Raw genomic sequence first — 14980 nt, 5'->3', positions numbered from 1 at the left:
GAAAGAGGTGGAGGGATCCGAGCATTTCACAAGAGAAGAATAACGTTATGGTTCTGATGCTGTGGGGTTCAGACGTAAGCCTTGGAGCTGCTGGCGTCGGAGGCCGGCGCCGCCCGGTAGATGCTCTGTCCCTGGCTCGTCTTGGAGAAGCTGTATGAAAACTGCCTGCAGGAGGAAACAAGGTGTGAATGAACTTCTCCTGAGACTGAAACACACAAAGTAAAAAGTGAACTTGTGTCCTGGAAGAGACGATGTTCAGATAAGAAGCAGCTCGATGTGTGTTCCACTGTTTCAACACACAACATCCAAACACAACATCCAAACACAACATGAGGTGATGACCCAGCTCGGACCTGATCCCACTGGACATGTTGTTCTGTCACACTCAACTTTCCTCTGTGGCGTTAAAGGAAACGTCACAGGTGGTTTGTTAGGCTGAGGGCGCCCCCGAGTGGACAGAGCCCAGAACAGCACCTTTGTGGTGCAGTGGATTTACCCTGTGGGGGGTGCAGACGACGTCCTCCTGCAGGAGCAGCAGAGCAAAGATCCTCCGAGGACAGCGAGAGAGGAGGAGGTCCAGCCCAGATACAAACCAGTGCCCAGCTCGAACCTGCAGCATCAACAAGTGTGGAGGACTCTTCATCTTCATCACTATCATCATCATCTTCATTATCAATAATATAGACATCGTCATCTTATCAATTTATTTGTGTTCAATTTTGGTTCAACACCATCATTGTCAGGACATTTTGTCTGGTCCTCACAACTACACAGAGACGTGTGTGTGTGTGTGTGTGTGTGTGTGTGTCTGACCTGACTCCTCCGTACAGCGGGTCGTAGAAGTCGTGGACGACTCGGGCTGCGTACCACGACACGGCCGTGAGCGTGAAGACACCTGAACGCACCACACACACGAGGGGAATTAATTCAGCTGCAATCTGCAACTTCACCACTAGATGTCACTGAATCTGACCCACTGAACCTTAAAAGTGTGTGTGTGTGTGTGTGTGTGTGTGTGTGTGTATCCTTATACCAGACAGAATGAACATGACCCCCCCGCTCAGGGCGATCTGGTCTTTGACTGGTTCCGGCGTGCGGCCGATCTTGATGCACTTGAGTCCGAGCACAGAGACGATGATGGCGGAGAGGCCGACGAGCAGGGACAGGATCATCAGCGCCCTGCAGGTCTGCAGGTGAACTGCAGCAGAGAAACATGATTCAAAGGTTAAAGAACATGTATTACATGTATTACATTACTGAAGTGGAAACATCGTGTGTGTGTGTGTGTGTGTGTGTGTGTGTGTGTGTGTGTGTGTGTCCTCACCAGGCAGACCCAGCAGCGTCTTGAACCGGTTGCACTGGACCGACCCGAGCGACGTGGCAGCGCAGCTCATCCACAGACCTTCAAACTGCCACTGGTTGCTGCTGATGGACTCCACCTGACTCCTCACCTTCCACACCTGAGAGGAGGTGCAGCTGGACTGCAGACACCAGGAGACCACGCCCAGAACCAGGGCCACCACCTGCAGAGCCACCGCCATGACGCTTCACGTCTCCACACAGCTGGAACAGCTGGACACACAGCACGCAGCGCTGAAAACAAAACACCTTCAACTACCAGATGTTCCAAAGGAGCTGGAACATGAGGAGTTCCTCAGGGTTCTATTCTGGGTCCTTTATCGTTATACTGGTTAAAATGATTGATGAACATTAATTATTTATCTGTTGATTATTTCCTCAGTTAACAAATGTTTGGTTTGTAAAATGAAAGCAAAGTAAAAAAAAACATCATGTTAATAGAGGTAAAAACTGAACAAAGGAACGAGCAGATTAACTCACATAAAATAATCTATATCTATTCACACAGTGTTTTTTTCTTCAAGCACAGCAACAGAAACCCAGTGTTTCTGTTTTATAGATTTTTGCTGCTCACAGAAGCGGAGGTGATGAGTTCAGGGTCCCTCTTTGTGTTTGTTTACTGGTTTTAACTCAAAGTTCTTTGTTTCTCATCACTTTGTTTCGGCGGCTTTCAGCCCCGAGCTCATTGGTTCCTTCTTAAGTTACAAATATTTAAAACATGTCACAAATTCAAAGTTTACTTTGTAAATTTAAGAAAGCAGATCTCTGTGGTTCTGATCAAACAAACAGTGGATCGGTCAGGGACTCCATTGATCCTTGTCCCAGAGGTTTAACCTACAGAGTCTGAGTTCAATCAGGTTCATTAAATCTGTACTGAGCTTCATCACAGACGATCATATTAAAACTGCTTCCTGTTTCAGCTCTGCTCAATCGTTTAGAGTAAAACCTGAAACATTTCATGGCTTCTGCATCTCTCCAGGCTGAAGAACTAAAGTCAAATGTTTGGAAATCAAACTGATTCTGTGGTCGTGTAGCGGAGTTCCCCTCGGACACACCAGGTCTTACCTCAGATCAGGCGTTTCAGGGGGTCCTGCTCGTTCTCCTCGTGGGTCGTCAGTGATGAATCCTCTCGGTGTGAGAGCCTCTGATCTCTGCTCCTCTGCGCTCGGCCCGGGGTCGATGAACTCTGGAGAGAGGTCGATCCACCACTGAACACACATCCCAGTCCACAGAGCTTCACTGGTTGTTGTGAGCAAGTTTCAGCCTCGAACATTTCTATAAAACTCACTTTGATTCATGTGGAGAAAAGAAACATTGAACATGTTGATGTTGAGTGAATTTTTATCCTCGCAACCAAAATCTGACAGTTGGTACATGTTCAGCTGTTTATATATATTTAGATATATATACATTATTTCCTATCTTGATATTCTATTTTATACTATTTCTATCTTATTTTATTGTATAGGTTGTAATTACTTGAGCATTGTTAGAAGAGAGCCTGAGACTCAAGCATTTCACTGCCAGCGACTGCTTCATGTTATTGTTGTGCATTGATAATAAAAATCTTGAATCTTGAGTCAATAAAAATGTTTGAGATGTGAATTGTGGTGTTGTTCAATGTTACTTGTAATATTTGATTGACATGTTGGTGTGCTGGGGACCAATGGGATGAGGGAGTGAATGTGGGTAAACATCTCATGTTGATGCGTCAACATCAGCGATGGGTCAGGTCTGTTGGTCAATAACAGTGAACTGCACAGCTCTGTTTGTCCACCAGAGGGCACCAACAAAACCAAGAATAAAGGAAATTTAAACTTATCAGAAGTTGATCAAAGAGCAAGATTGATTTAAATTTGTCTTTAGTTTAAATGTTTCCTTTGAGATTATCTCCAGGTTTGAATAAAGTTACAGATTTTTACAGTTTGACCTCAAACTTGAATAATTCCACTTGGGGTCGTCTGATTGTTTTTCTTCATGAGCCTAAACATGTGTTTGTATCAAAGTCAGGATGAAATCGTGTGAGTGTCATCATCTGATGCTTTGGGAGTAACACACATCAGTTGTGGGTCAGTTTGTGGACTTTAAACCTCAGTGTTTCTGTTTATCAAAGTGACGTCACACTTGTTTGCAAGTCAGAGAAACTTCTCTGAAAAAGTTTTTTTCACCTTTGCCTGAGAAAAGAAACCGACAGCACATCAATCATAAGAAGATTTTATTTCTTAATCTCTATTTTGTGTTTGTTTCTTGGACCTTTCTCTGGTTTGAAGTTGAAAGTATAATTATCGCACTGTGCTCGTTTGTGAGGCTCAGTTAATATACTCTTGACACTGAGGTCACTGTGACCTTTGACCTCTCAAATGTGTTAACAAGTTCGAAGAGGTTCCCTCAAGGTTTATTTGAGATATCACGTTCACAACAATGAGACGGAAGAATGATCTGACAACTCAAACACATTCTGCCTTTGACCACTAGGTGTCGCCGGCGCTGAGGCATAACAATCTGAGTAAATGAGTGTTGGAAGAGAAGTGCAGACTTCCTCAGTCAGATCCGATTTCCTGAACCACAGAACAGGCTCCATTGTGTCATTTAAATTTTATTTTTACATATGTGAACACAAAAGATCCAAACCTGAACTCACCGATTGATGGACAACTTAGAAACATGAAGTGAGTCATCGACTGTTTCCAGTGAGAAGATCGACTGAGATCTGCAGACGAGCGGCTGGTGAAACGGGATCTTTCACTTTATTAGTTCATCATCAGTCTGAGCTGTGACTCATTAGTTTCTTTCTCTACGAGAAAACAAAACAACTCACATCTGAATCCATTTTTCATACAAATATGGACACAAGTCGTTATTTAAATCCAGATTTTGTTTGCGTGACATCATCACGGGTCCTGGGAAGCTGGTCGGAGCAGGAAGCAGCTCTTCTTCTGTACATTTTATACAACTTTACATTTATATTCTTCCTCTTCGTGTCACACGGCACCTCCTCCGTCTCCTCCTCTTCCTCCTCCCCCTCCAGTTCTCAAGTCGTGCCAAAGTTTGACAAAAGGTTCCCGGTTCTTCCAGATCAATTCATGACCAGACAGGATGTACCAGCTGCACAGGAAGGGAACAGGAAATCAATCAATCAAGGAATCAAACATAAATACAGATCATCCACGAATCACAGGATTTAATAATAACAACATTATGTCCGAGACAAGGAGAGAAGAAGAAGAAGGATTTACACAGATCGGTTTATCTTGGATGAGCATGATGGGAACTGACAGAACTCACATTCCAAATATGGCTCCTCCTAAATGAGCAGCGTGGTCGAAGAACCTCCACCCCAGCACCACCCCCGCCGTATCCATGGCAACGATGGCCTTGAGTGCCTGCAGAGAAAGGGGAGTGGTTAACGGCGAGGATGATGAAGAGCAGGCGTCTTCTGGAGGGCGGAGGCGGGGCTTACGTTGGCGGCTGTGAACGTGAACATGGGGAGGAAGATGATGGCGAGTTTAGCTTCTGGCATTTTGGTGCAAACGGCCGCCAGGACGGTCATGATGGCTCCAGACTGAAAACACACGAGTCACATGACTTGAACCCGAGTTCACCACAAGTGAAGTTCAGTCTGGTGCCATTTAAACAAACTTTACAACGAGTCACTGAAAACACACCCATGATCCCTCTTCACACAAACACCCCCCGCTGCTGGATTTCAATTTATATTTATATTTAGTTTCAATATGTTTTATTCCATCAAAATACATCTCAGTTCTATTTGTATCTATTTAATTTGTTTATTCACAGGAAGTAAAAAGACCAACGTAGACCCTGGAGGAACATTTCTACTGCAGAGTTTAAAGTTGTTTCTAATTCCAGTGAAACGTCGGCAGCTCACCGCTCCCAGCGACGGGCCGAACCTCCCAGTGGCCATCTTACCAGCATAACTGACCAGCGTAGAGAAAACACCTGCACACACAGAAAGAGACGTCAGTGGCTGAGCCTCTTCACAGTCTTTCACGCTCTGGTGATGGTGCTGGCTTGTCAGCACCTGCAGACATGTAGACAGCGAGGAACTGCTCCCTGCCCAGCATGGAGACGGCACTGGTGGAGAAGCTCCAGAGGACGTACATGTTCGCAGCCATGTGGAAGAAAGAGAAGTGACTGAATGTGGAGAGAAGCATCGGAGAGCACAGCGTCTCTGCAGGAGGACGACAAATAACAAATCAGGAACAATCACCCAGCACTCCCACCTCATCTGGTCAGAGTGTGGTGGTGTGAAGCCAGCAGCCTGATGCAGGTGTGAGCAGAGACTCACTGGAGGCCGGGTTGGAGGTGAAATATTTGATCATGACGCGCTGCAGGGACGGGACTTTCCAGCAGCAGAACACGATGGCGTTAGCAGCAATGATCCCTGGCAAGAAAAACAAACCTGTCATTAAGAGTTCAGCTCCATTGAAACGTTTATGAAGTCGTGGTTCAGACGAGTTATGGCCCCGTCACACGTACACAAAAACAGGCACGATTTGATCAGTACGTGTGTGTGTGTGTTCTGTCTGCTGTCAATCAATCACAGTCGTCTCACCTGTGACCGTCCTCTGACCTTCACTCAAACTGTTCCACCATTGGTTGATCTGAAAAAAGAAGAAACATCACAGCCAATCAGGGCTCAGGTGAGAGGTAAGCCTGAATCAGCGCAGGGGCGGAGCTCTTCTCTCTCACCTCTTTGCGGACGTCCCCTCTCTTCTGAGGCTTCATCTTCTCCAGCCAATCAGCTCGGATCTCATCGAAGAAGCTCTGGACTCGGAACTTGACGGACTCGTACTGCCAGATCGCCGCCGAGCCGAAAGAGCAGCCTGTAAACTGACATGGCGTTAATACGGGCCTGTGACCTCAGCCCCTCCAGCTCCTCCAGCTCCTCCAGCTCCTCCAGGTGAGCACCACCTACCCCCACGGTGAAGACCAGCGGTCTGATGAGTCGACTGAAGGCACGGGGGGAGGGGGGCGGGGCCTGTTGTTCCAGGAGGGGGGTGTGCGTCCGGCGAGGGACCGCGGCCTCAGACGACTCTATACGGGGGGGGCCTGGCTCCTCCTCCACCTTCTTGGATTCTGGTTTCCTGCCGGCTCTCCTGAAGCCACATCTCTGCTGGAAGCTGTGGGGGGGAATCAGTGATTCTCAGGTTTAATAAACTGATTTCCTCATGAATAAATATTGATGTTACTCAAGCTGCAGGTTGATGAATCAGGTGATCGTCTCTGTCCAGTCAGAGATCATCACTTCTGGAGAAACTGGTTATAAATCCGGTTATGATGTTATTGAATCATTTCCATTAAACAAACACAACCCTCTACAGTAAATATTTATATAATATGATGGAATAACCTGAACCCATACACTGTTTATTAATAAACATGGTTATCTCCTACCAAGTTCAAATCAAACCAAACAAACCGCAGTTAGCTAGGTTAGCTGCCCAGCTAACGTTAGCCAGCTATTTAACCCATAAACAAAGTGACCCTGAAGCTAACGGAGCTAGCTCCGGGCCGCGGGCTCCGTCTGTCAGTCAGCCGGGACCCGCTGCCTCTCCCCGGCGGAGCTCACTGACCTGCCACCCCTCGTCGAGCCTCGCAGAGCGGCCTCTCCGGTCAGCCTGAGCAGGACGGAGCAGCTCCTCCACGCCATGTTGGAGCCCGGTGACCTGGAGGGACAGTTCACTTCCGGGTCAGCGGCACGGAGCTCGGGCTCCGGCGACACCTGGAGGCCAGACAGCGACACTACACAGCTGGAATTACTAAATGCAATCAGAATCAGGTTTATTGACCAAGTAAGTTTGCACAAACAGGGAATTTGAGTCGGTAAAGTGGCTCTCAGCTGCTTACAAAGAATACACATCACAAACAAACATCACAAAACAAAACAAAGCAAAACAATACAACAGTCTGAACAGTGCGACGGTCTAAGAAAAGAAGTGAAGGTGAATATTATATTATATATAATTTCTGGAGTAACTGTACAGTGGTTATTATAAGGATCCTTATTGCACAGTGCCACAGTGGGTTGGCTGTTCAGGAGTGAGACGAAACTCAACAACGTCCGTCCGCGATTGATTAAAAGTAAAATACATCAAACTGCAATATAATATTTAGTTATAATAATATATACATATACATATATATAATTATATAAATAATATAGTTTTATTTAAATATAAACGATAGATGATGAAAAATAATTTATAAGAAAATTAAATAATAGATTTTCTAAATAGGCTTCACATGAACAGTTTATTTATATAGTTAAATAATCAGTGTTTTAAGAAGCAGGGGTAGCCCTTTATTTTGAAGGCGTTGATATGCGGACCTGTTGTTTCCGGTGGCTGGGTTTGGTCTGGCTCGGCTCGGCTCGGCTCCTCCAGCAGCATCTGCAGCAGTGAACCTGATCTGGGAGGAAAGATGGCGGCACCTGCTCTCTCCGCTCGCTCCGGCTCGGCAGGCAGCCTCGGGAACAGCCCCACCTCGGCCGCCGGGAGGCTGCCGCACGGCCCCGGCCTCGGCCCCGGCCTCGGGCCCGAGCTCGACTTCAGGTCCGCGGCTCGGACCGACGATCTGAACCGGCTCATCGGGGAGTTCAGCAAGCACGACCAGCGGGAGTACGACGACCAGAGAGCGCTGGAGATCCACACGGCCAAGGACTTCATCTTCTCCATGCTGGGTCAGTGCACACACTGTACACACACACATTACACACATATATACACACACTGTACACACACACACATATTTAATATATATTATATACATATAGATATAAATATAGATAGATCCATATAGATCCACACGGCCAAGGACTTCATCTTCTCCATGCTGGGTCAGTACACACACTGTTCACTACACATGCACTACACACATATATACACATATATACACACACACACACATACACTACACACATATATACACAAACTGTACACACACACACATATATAATATATATTATATACATACATATATATGGATTTAAATATAGATAGATCCATATAGATCCACATGGCCAAGGACTTCATCTTCTCTATGATGGGTCAGTACACACACTGTACACACACAAAGTCTGTTCACACTCCAAGATGAAGAGTGAACACAACTAACAAGAACAAGTGTGTGTGCTCCTCCAGACCCAACCCGCTGTGTGTGCTCATCAGGCCCACACTGACCCGGTCCAAACACCTGTCTGCTCTGATGTGGTTCAGACCCTTCAAGTTCTCAGACGCTCGTTAGTTCACTTCCCAAAACAACTGATGAACGTGAGAACAATTCAAAAGTCGACCAGGTCCTAATGAGACCAGTACTAATGAGACAGGTCCTAATGAGACCGGACCCTAATGAGACCGGGTCCTAATGAGACCGGGTCCTAATGAGACCGGGTCCTAATGAGACCGGACCCTAATGAGACCGGGTCCTAATGAGACGGGTCCTAATGAGACCGGGTCCTAATGAGACCGGGTCCTAATGAGACCGGACCCTAATGAGACCGGACCCTAATGAGACCGGGTCCTAATGAGACCGGGTCCAGACGCGTTCCAGCTTGAGCTCCTAACGAGCAGCAAACAGACTCAAACACATCTTGTGTTGCTATGATTAAAGACGGTCTGGACATTTTTAAAGAGTCATAATCTTAATAATTATTCCCCCTTGTTTTTACAGGCACATAGTAGAAGTAATGAATCTCTACCAACAGATGGTGGCGCTAATGCACCCAAAAGATTTTTACCAACAAATCGTCACCAACCGTAAAAACATGAGAATCAAGCAAAGCTAAAGACGATGAAAAGAGTGCCCCCCCCCCCATGGTGCAGTCACCTGCTGATCTAGAACATGTTAAACAAACCTCTCACTGAAAGGCTCGTGAGGAGCAGGTTTGATTCCTGAATGATTTATCTACACAGTAAAACAACTCTCTGTTTATATCTGTGCTCAACTCAGTTCTTCATCTGTGTCCTCTGTCTCAGGAATGGTTCAGAAGCTGGACCAGAAGCTCCCGGTGGCCAACGAGTACCTCCTCCTGTCGGGGGGGGTTCGGGAGGGCGTGGTGGACATGGACCTGGACGAGCTGAGCGTCTACGCCCGAGGCACAGACTACGACATGGACTTCACTCTGCTGGTCCCTGCGCTCAAGCTCCACGACCGCAACCAGCCGGTGACCCTGGACATGAGGCACTCGGCCCTGGGTCACTCCTGGCTCAGCCTCCGCCTCTTCGATGAAGGAACCATCAACAAGTGGAAGGACTGCTGCACCGTCGTGGACCACATCAACGGGACCACCAACTACTTCTTCTCTCCCACTCTGGTCGCAGACTGGTTCTACCAGTCCATCTCCCTGGTGTTGCTGGAGGTGCAGAAGAAGCCGCAGAGGGGAATGCCTCGAGTGGAGAAGGTGGAGCGGTACGGCACCATCATCTCCGTCATCCTGGGCGTGGGCAGCAGCCGGATGCTGTACGACATCGTCCCCGTGGTGTCGTTCAAAGGCTGGCCGGCCGTGGCTCAGAGCTGGCTGATGGAGAACCACTTCTGGGATGGGAAGATCACGGAGGAGGAGGTGATCAGCGGCTTCTACCTCGTCCCCGCCTGCTCCTACAAAGGCCGCAAAGAGAACGAGTGGCGCTTGTCGTTCGCCCGCAGCGAGGTGCAGCTGAAGAAGTGCATCTCCTCCAGCCTGATGCAGGCGTACCAGGCCTGCAAGGCCATCATCATCAAGCTGCTGTCCCGCCCCAAGGCCATCAGCCCCTACCACCTCCGCAGCATCATGCTGTGGGCCTGCGACCGCCTCCCCGCCAACTACCTGTCCCAGGACGACTTCTCCGCCCACTTCCTGCTCGGCCTGATCGACGACCTGCAGCACTGCCTGGTCAACAAGATGTGTCCCAACTACTTCATCCCTCAGTGCAACATGCTGGAGCAGCTGTCGGACGAGGCGGCCATGCTGCACGCCCGCAAACTGTCCTCCGTGCGCTCCGACCCGGCCGAGCACCTCCGCACCACCATCGAGCACGCCAAGGCCGCCAACAGGTTGACGGTGGAACTGCAGTGGCGCGGCAGCTCCACCAACCTGCCGTCACCGCAGTCGGACGCGGGGGGGGAGAACCAACCCGACGACCGCCTGGCCAAAAAGCTTCAGCAGCTCGTGACAGAGAATCCTGGGAAATCCATCTCAGTCTTCATCAACCCAGATGACGTCACACGGCCGCACTTCCGCATCGATGACAAATTCTTCTGAGACTGAGAAATGTTGTCCTTGGCCTGCTCCTCCTCTTCGTCCTCTTACACCTCCTCCTCCTCCTCTTTCTCTGCCTTCTCTCTGACCGCCTGGTGCCCCACCTCCTCTGACACTTAATTTTTTACATTTTTTATGTTTCTCTGCCACAGAGTGAAGTGAGGTGATCGTCTCGTTGTGTCTGCCACAGTTTAACTCTTATTTTTCTACTCCCTCTCCCTGGTCCCTCCTCTTCACTGTGTGCCCTGTGTCTCCTGAGCCGGCTGAATGCCTTTCAATAGAATAGCAGCTGGTTGTTTTTAAAACTGATGCACGAGAGGAAAATCCTCCTTCAGATGGAATTCTTCTTCTTATGTAGTTTAATGTATTTATCAGGGATCCTGGAGACGAGAGAGAACCACCTCCTCCTGGAAGAGCAAAGAAAGTCAGGTTCATTCATCAATAACCAGAAACACGAACATCCACCTTAAATATGAAGTAATCACTGACCAGTCATAACCACTGAATTAACTAGATCTCACTTAACACCTTTTTTCTCTGGAGGTTAAACTCGTGGGGGGGGGACTTTAGTTTGAAGGTGGATTTTCTTCCTCTGAATGTCTTAGTCCCGCTCGGGTGACGGTTCCAGCGTCTTAGAAACTCACTGTAAATAGAAGAGAACTGATGAGTCGACAGCAGGTTGATGAGGATGATGAAGATGATGAAGACGTGTCGACTACTCTTTATTTAACTTTGCACAGAATGTAAAAAACACTTTTCCTCTTGATAGTGAACGTTATGTTCATCCTGACTCTAGAATGATGTTTCATATCATTAGCAGGTGACACTGAACCAGAGAACCGTCATGTTTCCAACGTGTTATTAACCAGAGGATCCACAGTGAGTCCACAGTGAAGCTACAGTGAATCCACAGTGAAGCTACAGTGAAGCTACAGTGAAGCTACAGTGAAGCTACAGTGAATCCACAGTGAAGCTACTGTGAAGCTACAGTGAATCCACAGTGAAGCTACAGTGAAGCTACAGTGAAGCTACAGTGAAGCTACAGTGAATCCACAGTGAAGCTACTGTGAAGCTACAGTGAATCCACAGTGAAGCTACAGTGAGTCCACAGTGAAGCTACAGTGAATCCACAGTGAAGCTACAGTGAATCCACAGTGAATCCACAGTGAAGCTACAGTGAATCCACAGTGAAGCTACAGTGAATCCACAGTGAAGCTACAGTGAATCCACAGTGAAGCTACAGTGAAGCTACAGTGAAGCTACAGTGAAGCTACAGTGAATCCACAGTGAAGCTACAGTGAGTCCACAGTGAAGCTACAGTGAATCCACAGTGAAGCTACAGTGAATCCACAGTGAATCCACAGTGAAGCTACAGTGAATCCACAGTGAAGCTACAGTGAAGCTACAGTGAAGCTACAGTGAAGCTACAGTGAGTCCACAGTGAATCCACAGTGAATCCACAGTGAATCCACAGTGAAGCTACAGGGAAGCTACAGGGAAGCTACAGTGAAGCTACAGTGAAGCTACAGTGAAGCTACAGGGAAGCTACAGTGAATCCACAGTGAAGCTACTGTGAAGCTACAGTGAATCCACAGTGAAGCTACAGTGAATCCACAGTGAAGCTACTGTGAAGCTACAGTGAATCCACAGTGAAGCTACAGTGAGTCCACAGTGAAGCTACAGTGAATCCACAGTGAAGCTACAGTGAATCCACAGTGAATCCACAGTGAAGCTACAGTGAATCCACAGTGAAGCTACAGTGAATCCACAGTGAAGCTACAGTGAATCCACAGTGAAGCTACAGTGAAGCTACAGTGAAGCTACAGTGAAGCTACAGTGAAGCTACAGTGAGTCCACAGTGAATCCACAGTGAATCCACAGTGAAGCTACAGGGAAGCTACAGTGAAGCTACAGTGAAGCTACAGTGAAGCTACAGTGAAGCTACAGTGAAGCTACAGTGAGTCCACAGTGAAGCTACAGTGAATCCACAGTGAATCCACAGTGAAGCTACAGTGAAGCTACAGTGAAGCTACAGTGAAGCTACAGGGAAGCTACAGTGAGTCCACAGTGAAGCTACAGTGAAGCTACAGGGAAGCACTCACCCTGATGGACCTTCTCACAGACGTGTTAGTGTCAGGACTCAAAACAGAAATGAATCGGTGGAGGACTTAAATGATGGTCGTTAACATAATGTGATAAAACACAACATGAGCAAATTCAGACAACATCAGGAATTAGAAAACAAGTGCTGCAAACACACAACTCGACAAAAAAACAAAGTTTTTGTGTGTTTGTGTTGAAGTTGCTTTCAGCCGTCGAATCAAAGTTATAACAAACGTGTCAGAAAAGAATCAACAAACGTGAGAAGTGTTGTATGCTATGGGGGCGTGGCTACCAGTGTGATTGGAAGCCAGTACTGTCCAATGGGTGCAGGTGGGCGTGCGGGCTGCTCGAGCTGTGTACTTCCTGTTGACCTCTCAGGTTAATCTGCTGCATCATGACCTTCGTTCGAGGGCGTGTCACAGAATGTCTCTGTGTGTGAAGTCACTGACACGTTGTTCCTCTCACTTTTCTTTGGACGTGATTCACTGCTTCAGCTGCTTCCTGTGACGAGGATTCAACTTCATTCAACGAGCTCAGGAGACGACCACTCCACGTCCAAACATCTGAACGTTCAGGTTGGGAGCTGCCACCACGGTTTTTAAATGGTGGCATGTTCCTGCAGTCGCTCCTGAGCCTGTCGCCGGTGTGAGTTGTTTCAGTGCAGATGAACCAGTTGTAGGTTTGTCTCATGGAAGTGTGTTGACTGAGACTCGTTGGTAGATTTGGCTCCAGAAGCTTTGATGAAGAGCACGAGACTGAATCGTTTACTTTCCTCTGCATTTCTAAAAAGCTGCAACATGAAGCTCTGGTCTGAGGCTCCACAGACGTTCAGGCTCTGAGAAGCTTCTGGGTGGAGGTCGTTAGAGTTTGTAAATAATAATGTATTTAACACAGAAGTAACCTAAGCATCATGGGAGGTGTAGTTCCTGAGCTTGTTGTGTTGAAGATGAGTCCGTATCATACAACCTGCAGACATCAGACGGCATGTGATCTCATCTCCTCATCCTCAAGTGCAATTAGTGAAATACATACACAGCAAGTACACACACACACACGTAGCAAAAAAAGACACAAAAGAAAGTACTACTGGTTTTAGCAGTGTAACTCACAGGTCTCTGAACTCACACATCAAGGTGCCACTGTCCTGCTCACTGGAAACCTGATCTTCTTCTGAGCGTCGTGACCTTTGACCTTTCTCTCTGTTCAGAACCTTTCAACTGTGACTTCTTGTTTGTGTCTTGCTGCTCTGCTTTGTTCTGAGGATGGATTTCATTATGCAACCTTGATCCCCCCCCCCCCCCCCCCCCACCGTGAAGGTCCCCTGACCAACAGGAGAACCTCAGACTTCTCTGTGAGCTGCTTAAATCCTTTTTTCTCTGTATAAACTCAGAAATATGAAAATAATCCCTCATAACATTCTGCAGGATTTGATGTGCAGGGAATATCGACTAAAAAAGATCTCACTTTGTTTTTGAGCAGCTCGCAGATTGAACAGTTGGAGAACGTCCGTTTATCACTGAGGACGAGCTGAAACATTCCTTTTAGATGAAGTACCTCTCACTGTCACAAGGGGGCCCCAGTGAGAGCCCGTGTGTACGATGTAAAGAATGTGATCTGATCTGTTTGTAGAGACAGTGTTTGATCTCCTGTATCGTGGAACCACTGTTGTAAATAGCACTTGATAAAATAAGTTATAACTCCATCGGCCTCTGTGACTCCAGCTGGTGTGTCTCTGTGGGGACCAGTATGCTTCCCAGGTCAGACACTGGTCATGAGTCCCCTTCTCTTTTTGTCTCCTTCCTTCCTCTCAATGTGTCCTCCACGTCCCTCCTTGTCAGTGACCTCACAGAGACTGACGACCAATGATGGACCTGCAGTTGTCAAAGTGACACATCAACACGTTAACGAGGACACACAACACACAGTCGGTTGATCAGCTGACTGATGTTCATCTAGACAAAATAATAGGAACACCTGTGAGTCAGAACAAAGCTGAGCTGCGTGTTCCTAATAAACTGAGCAACGGCAGAAACATTAAGAAGAGTAAAGATCAATTATTATTATCAGAACAAAATCTGAAATTCTTTCAAAAAGAAGTTTAGTAGATAATGTTTTGTGTGTAAAACAGACAAATCACTTTGTAAAACAATCACTTGCTCTAAATTCTAAATGTTACAAAACAAAACATTTTTACAGATTTAAAAACACAAAACATATACAGCAAAGCCCCCCCCATGTTAGCAGATGGGACATGGACCA

The 14980-nt window shown here is 47.1% G+C and overlaps 3 protein-coding genes across 4 annotated transcripts in view; 1 reads left to right on the top strand and 2 right to left on the bottom strand.

Annotated features, from left to right (window-relative positions):
• Window positions 1-2582, bottom strand: part of LOC133951688 (claudin-1-like) — a 2664-nt gene extending 82 nt beyond the window's left edge. Inside the window, exons 1-6 of one of the 2 annotated variants that reach the window (XM_062385788.1) lie at window positions 2425-2582; window positions 1325-1593; window positions 1034-1198; window positions 814-895; window positions 497-610; window positions 1-165 (exon numbers count right to left, since the gene is read on the bottom strand). The exon at window positions 1-165 is cut by the window's left edge and continues 82 nt beyond it. In XM_062385788.1, coding sequence (XP_062241772.1) covers window positions 69-165; window positions 497-610; window positions 814-895; window positions 1034-1198; window positions 1325-1541 — 675 coding nt within the window. In that variant the 5' untranslated portion in view covers window positions 1542-1593; window positions 2425-2582 and the 3' untranslated portion in view covers window positions 1-68. The remainder of the gene's footprint in view (window positions 166-496; window positions 611-813; window positions 896-1033; window positions 1199-1324; window positions 1594-2424) is intronic. The other variant, XM_062385789.1, reaches the window with a different exon arrangement.
• A 1357-nt stretch (window positions 2583-3939) lies between these two features.
• Window positions 3940-7116, bottom strand: parlb (presenilin associated, rhomboid-like b). Its single transcript, XM_062386159.1, has 10 exons — window positions 6957-7116; window positions 6299-6503; window positions 6073-6213; window positions 5936-5984; window positions 5669-5764; window positions 5402-5551; window positions 5249-5319; window positions 4820-4921; window positions 4645-4742; window positions 3940-4464 (listed from the first exon to the last, which is right to left on the bottom strand). Exons 1-10 carry the CDS (start codon window positions 7031-7033, stop codon window positions 4341-4343), a joined length of 1113 nt encoding a protein of 370 aa, XP_062242143.1. The 5' UTR covers window positions 7034-7116; the 3' UTR covers window positions 3940-4340.
• Window positions 7117-7719: 603 nt separating this feature from the next.
• On the top strand, window positions 7720-11557 carry LOC133951906 (nucleotidyltransferase MB21D2). Its single transcript, XM_062386158.1, has 2 exons — window positions 7720-8062; window positions 9357-11557. The coding sequence occupies exons 1-2, from the start codon at window positions 7804-7806 to the stop codon at window positions 10619-10621; spliced, it is 1524 nt and encodes a 507-aa protein (XP_062242142.1). The 5' UTR covers window positions 7720-7803; the 3' UTR covers window positions 10622-11557.
• The last annotated feature ends 3423 nt before the right edge of the window (window positions 11558-14980 follow it).

This window comes from Platichthys flesus, chromosome 4 (genome assembly GCF_949316205.1).
Source record: "Platichthys flesus chromosome 4, fPlaFle2.1, whole genome shotgun sequence".
NCBI lineage: Eukaryota > Metazoa > Chordata > Actinopteri > Pleuronectiformes > Pleuronectidae > Platichthys > Platichthys flesus.
Note: the sequence above shows the minus strand (reverse complement) of the source record. Positions and strands in the feature narration are given on the sequence as shown.

What these genes read in the sequence shown, in the direction of transcription:
- parlb (XM_062386159.1), bottom strand. Translation starts at nt 7,033, where the DNA reads ATGGCGTGGAGGAGCTGCTCCGTCCTGCTCAGGCTGACCGGAGAGGCC. An exon ending in CGCTGTCTACATGTCTGCAG is followed by an intron (nt 5,320 to 5,401) that starts GTGCTGACAAGC and finishes CTGTGTGTGCAG; the next exon opens with GTGTTTTCTCTACGCTGGTC. An exon ending in GGAGGAGCCATATTTGGAAT is followed by an intron (nt 4,465 to 4,644) that starts GTGAGTTCTGTC and finishes CTTCCTGTGCAG; the next exon opens with CTGGTACATCCTGTCTGGTC.
- LOC133951906 (XM_062386158.1), top strand. Translation starts at nt 7,804, where the DNA reads ATGGCGGCACCTGCTCTCTCCGCTCGCTCCGGCTCGGCAGGCAGCCTC. An exon ending in CTTCATCTTCTCCATGCTGG is followed by an intron (nt 8,063 to 9,356) that starts GTCAGTGCACAC and finishes CCTCTGTCTCAG; the next exon opens with GAATGGTTCAGAAGCTGGAC.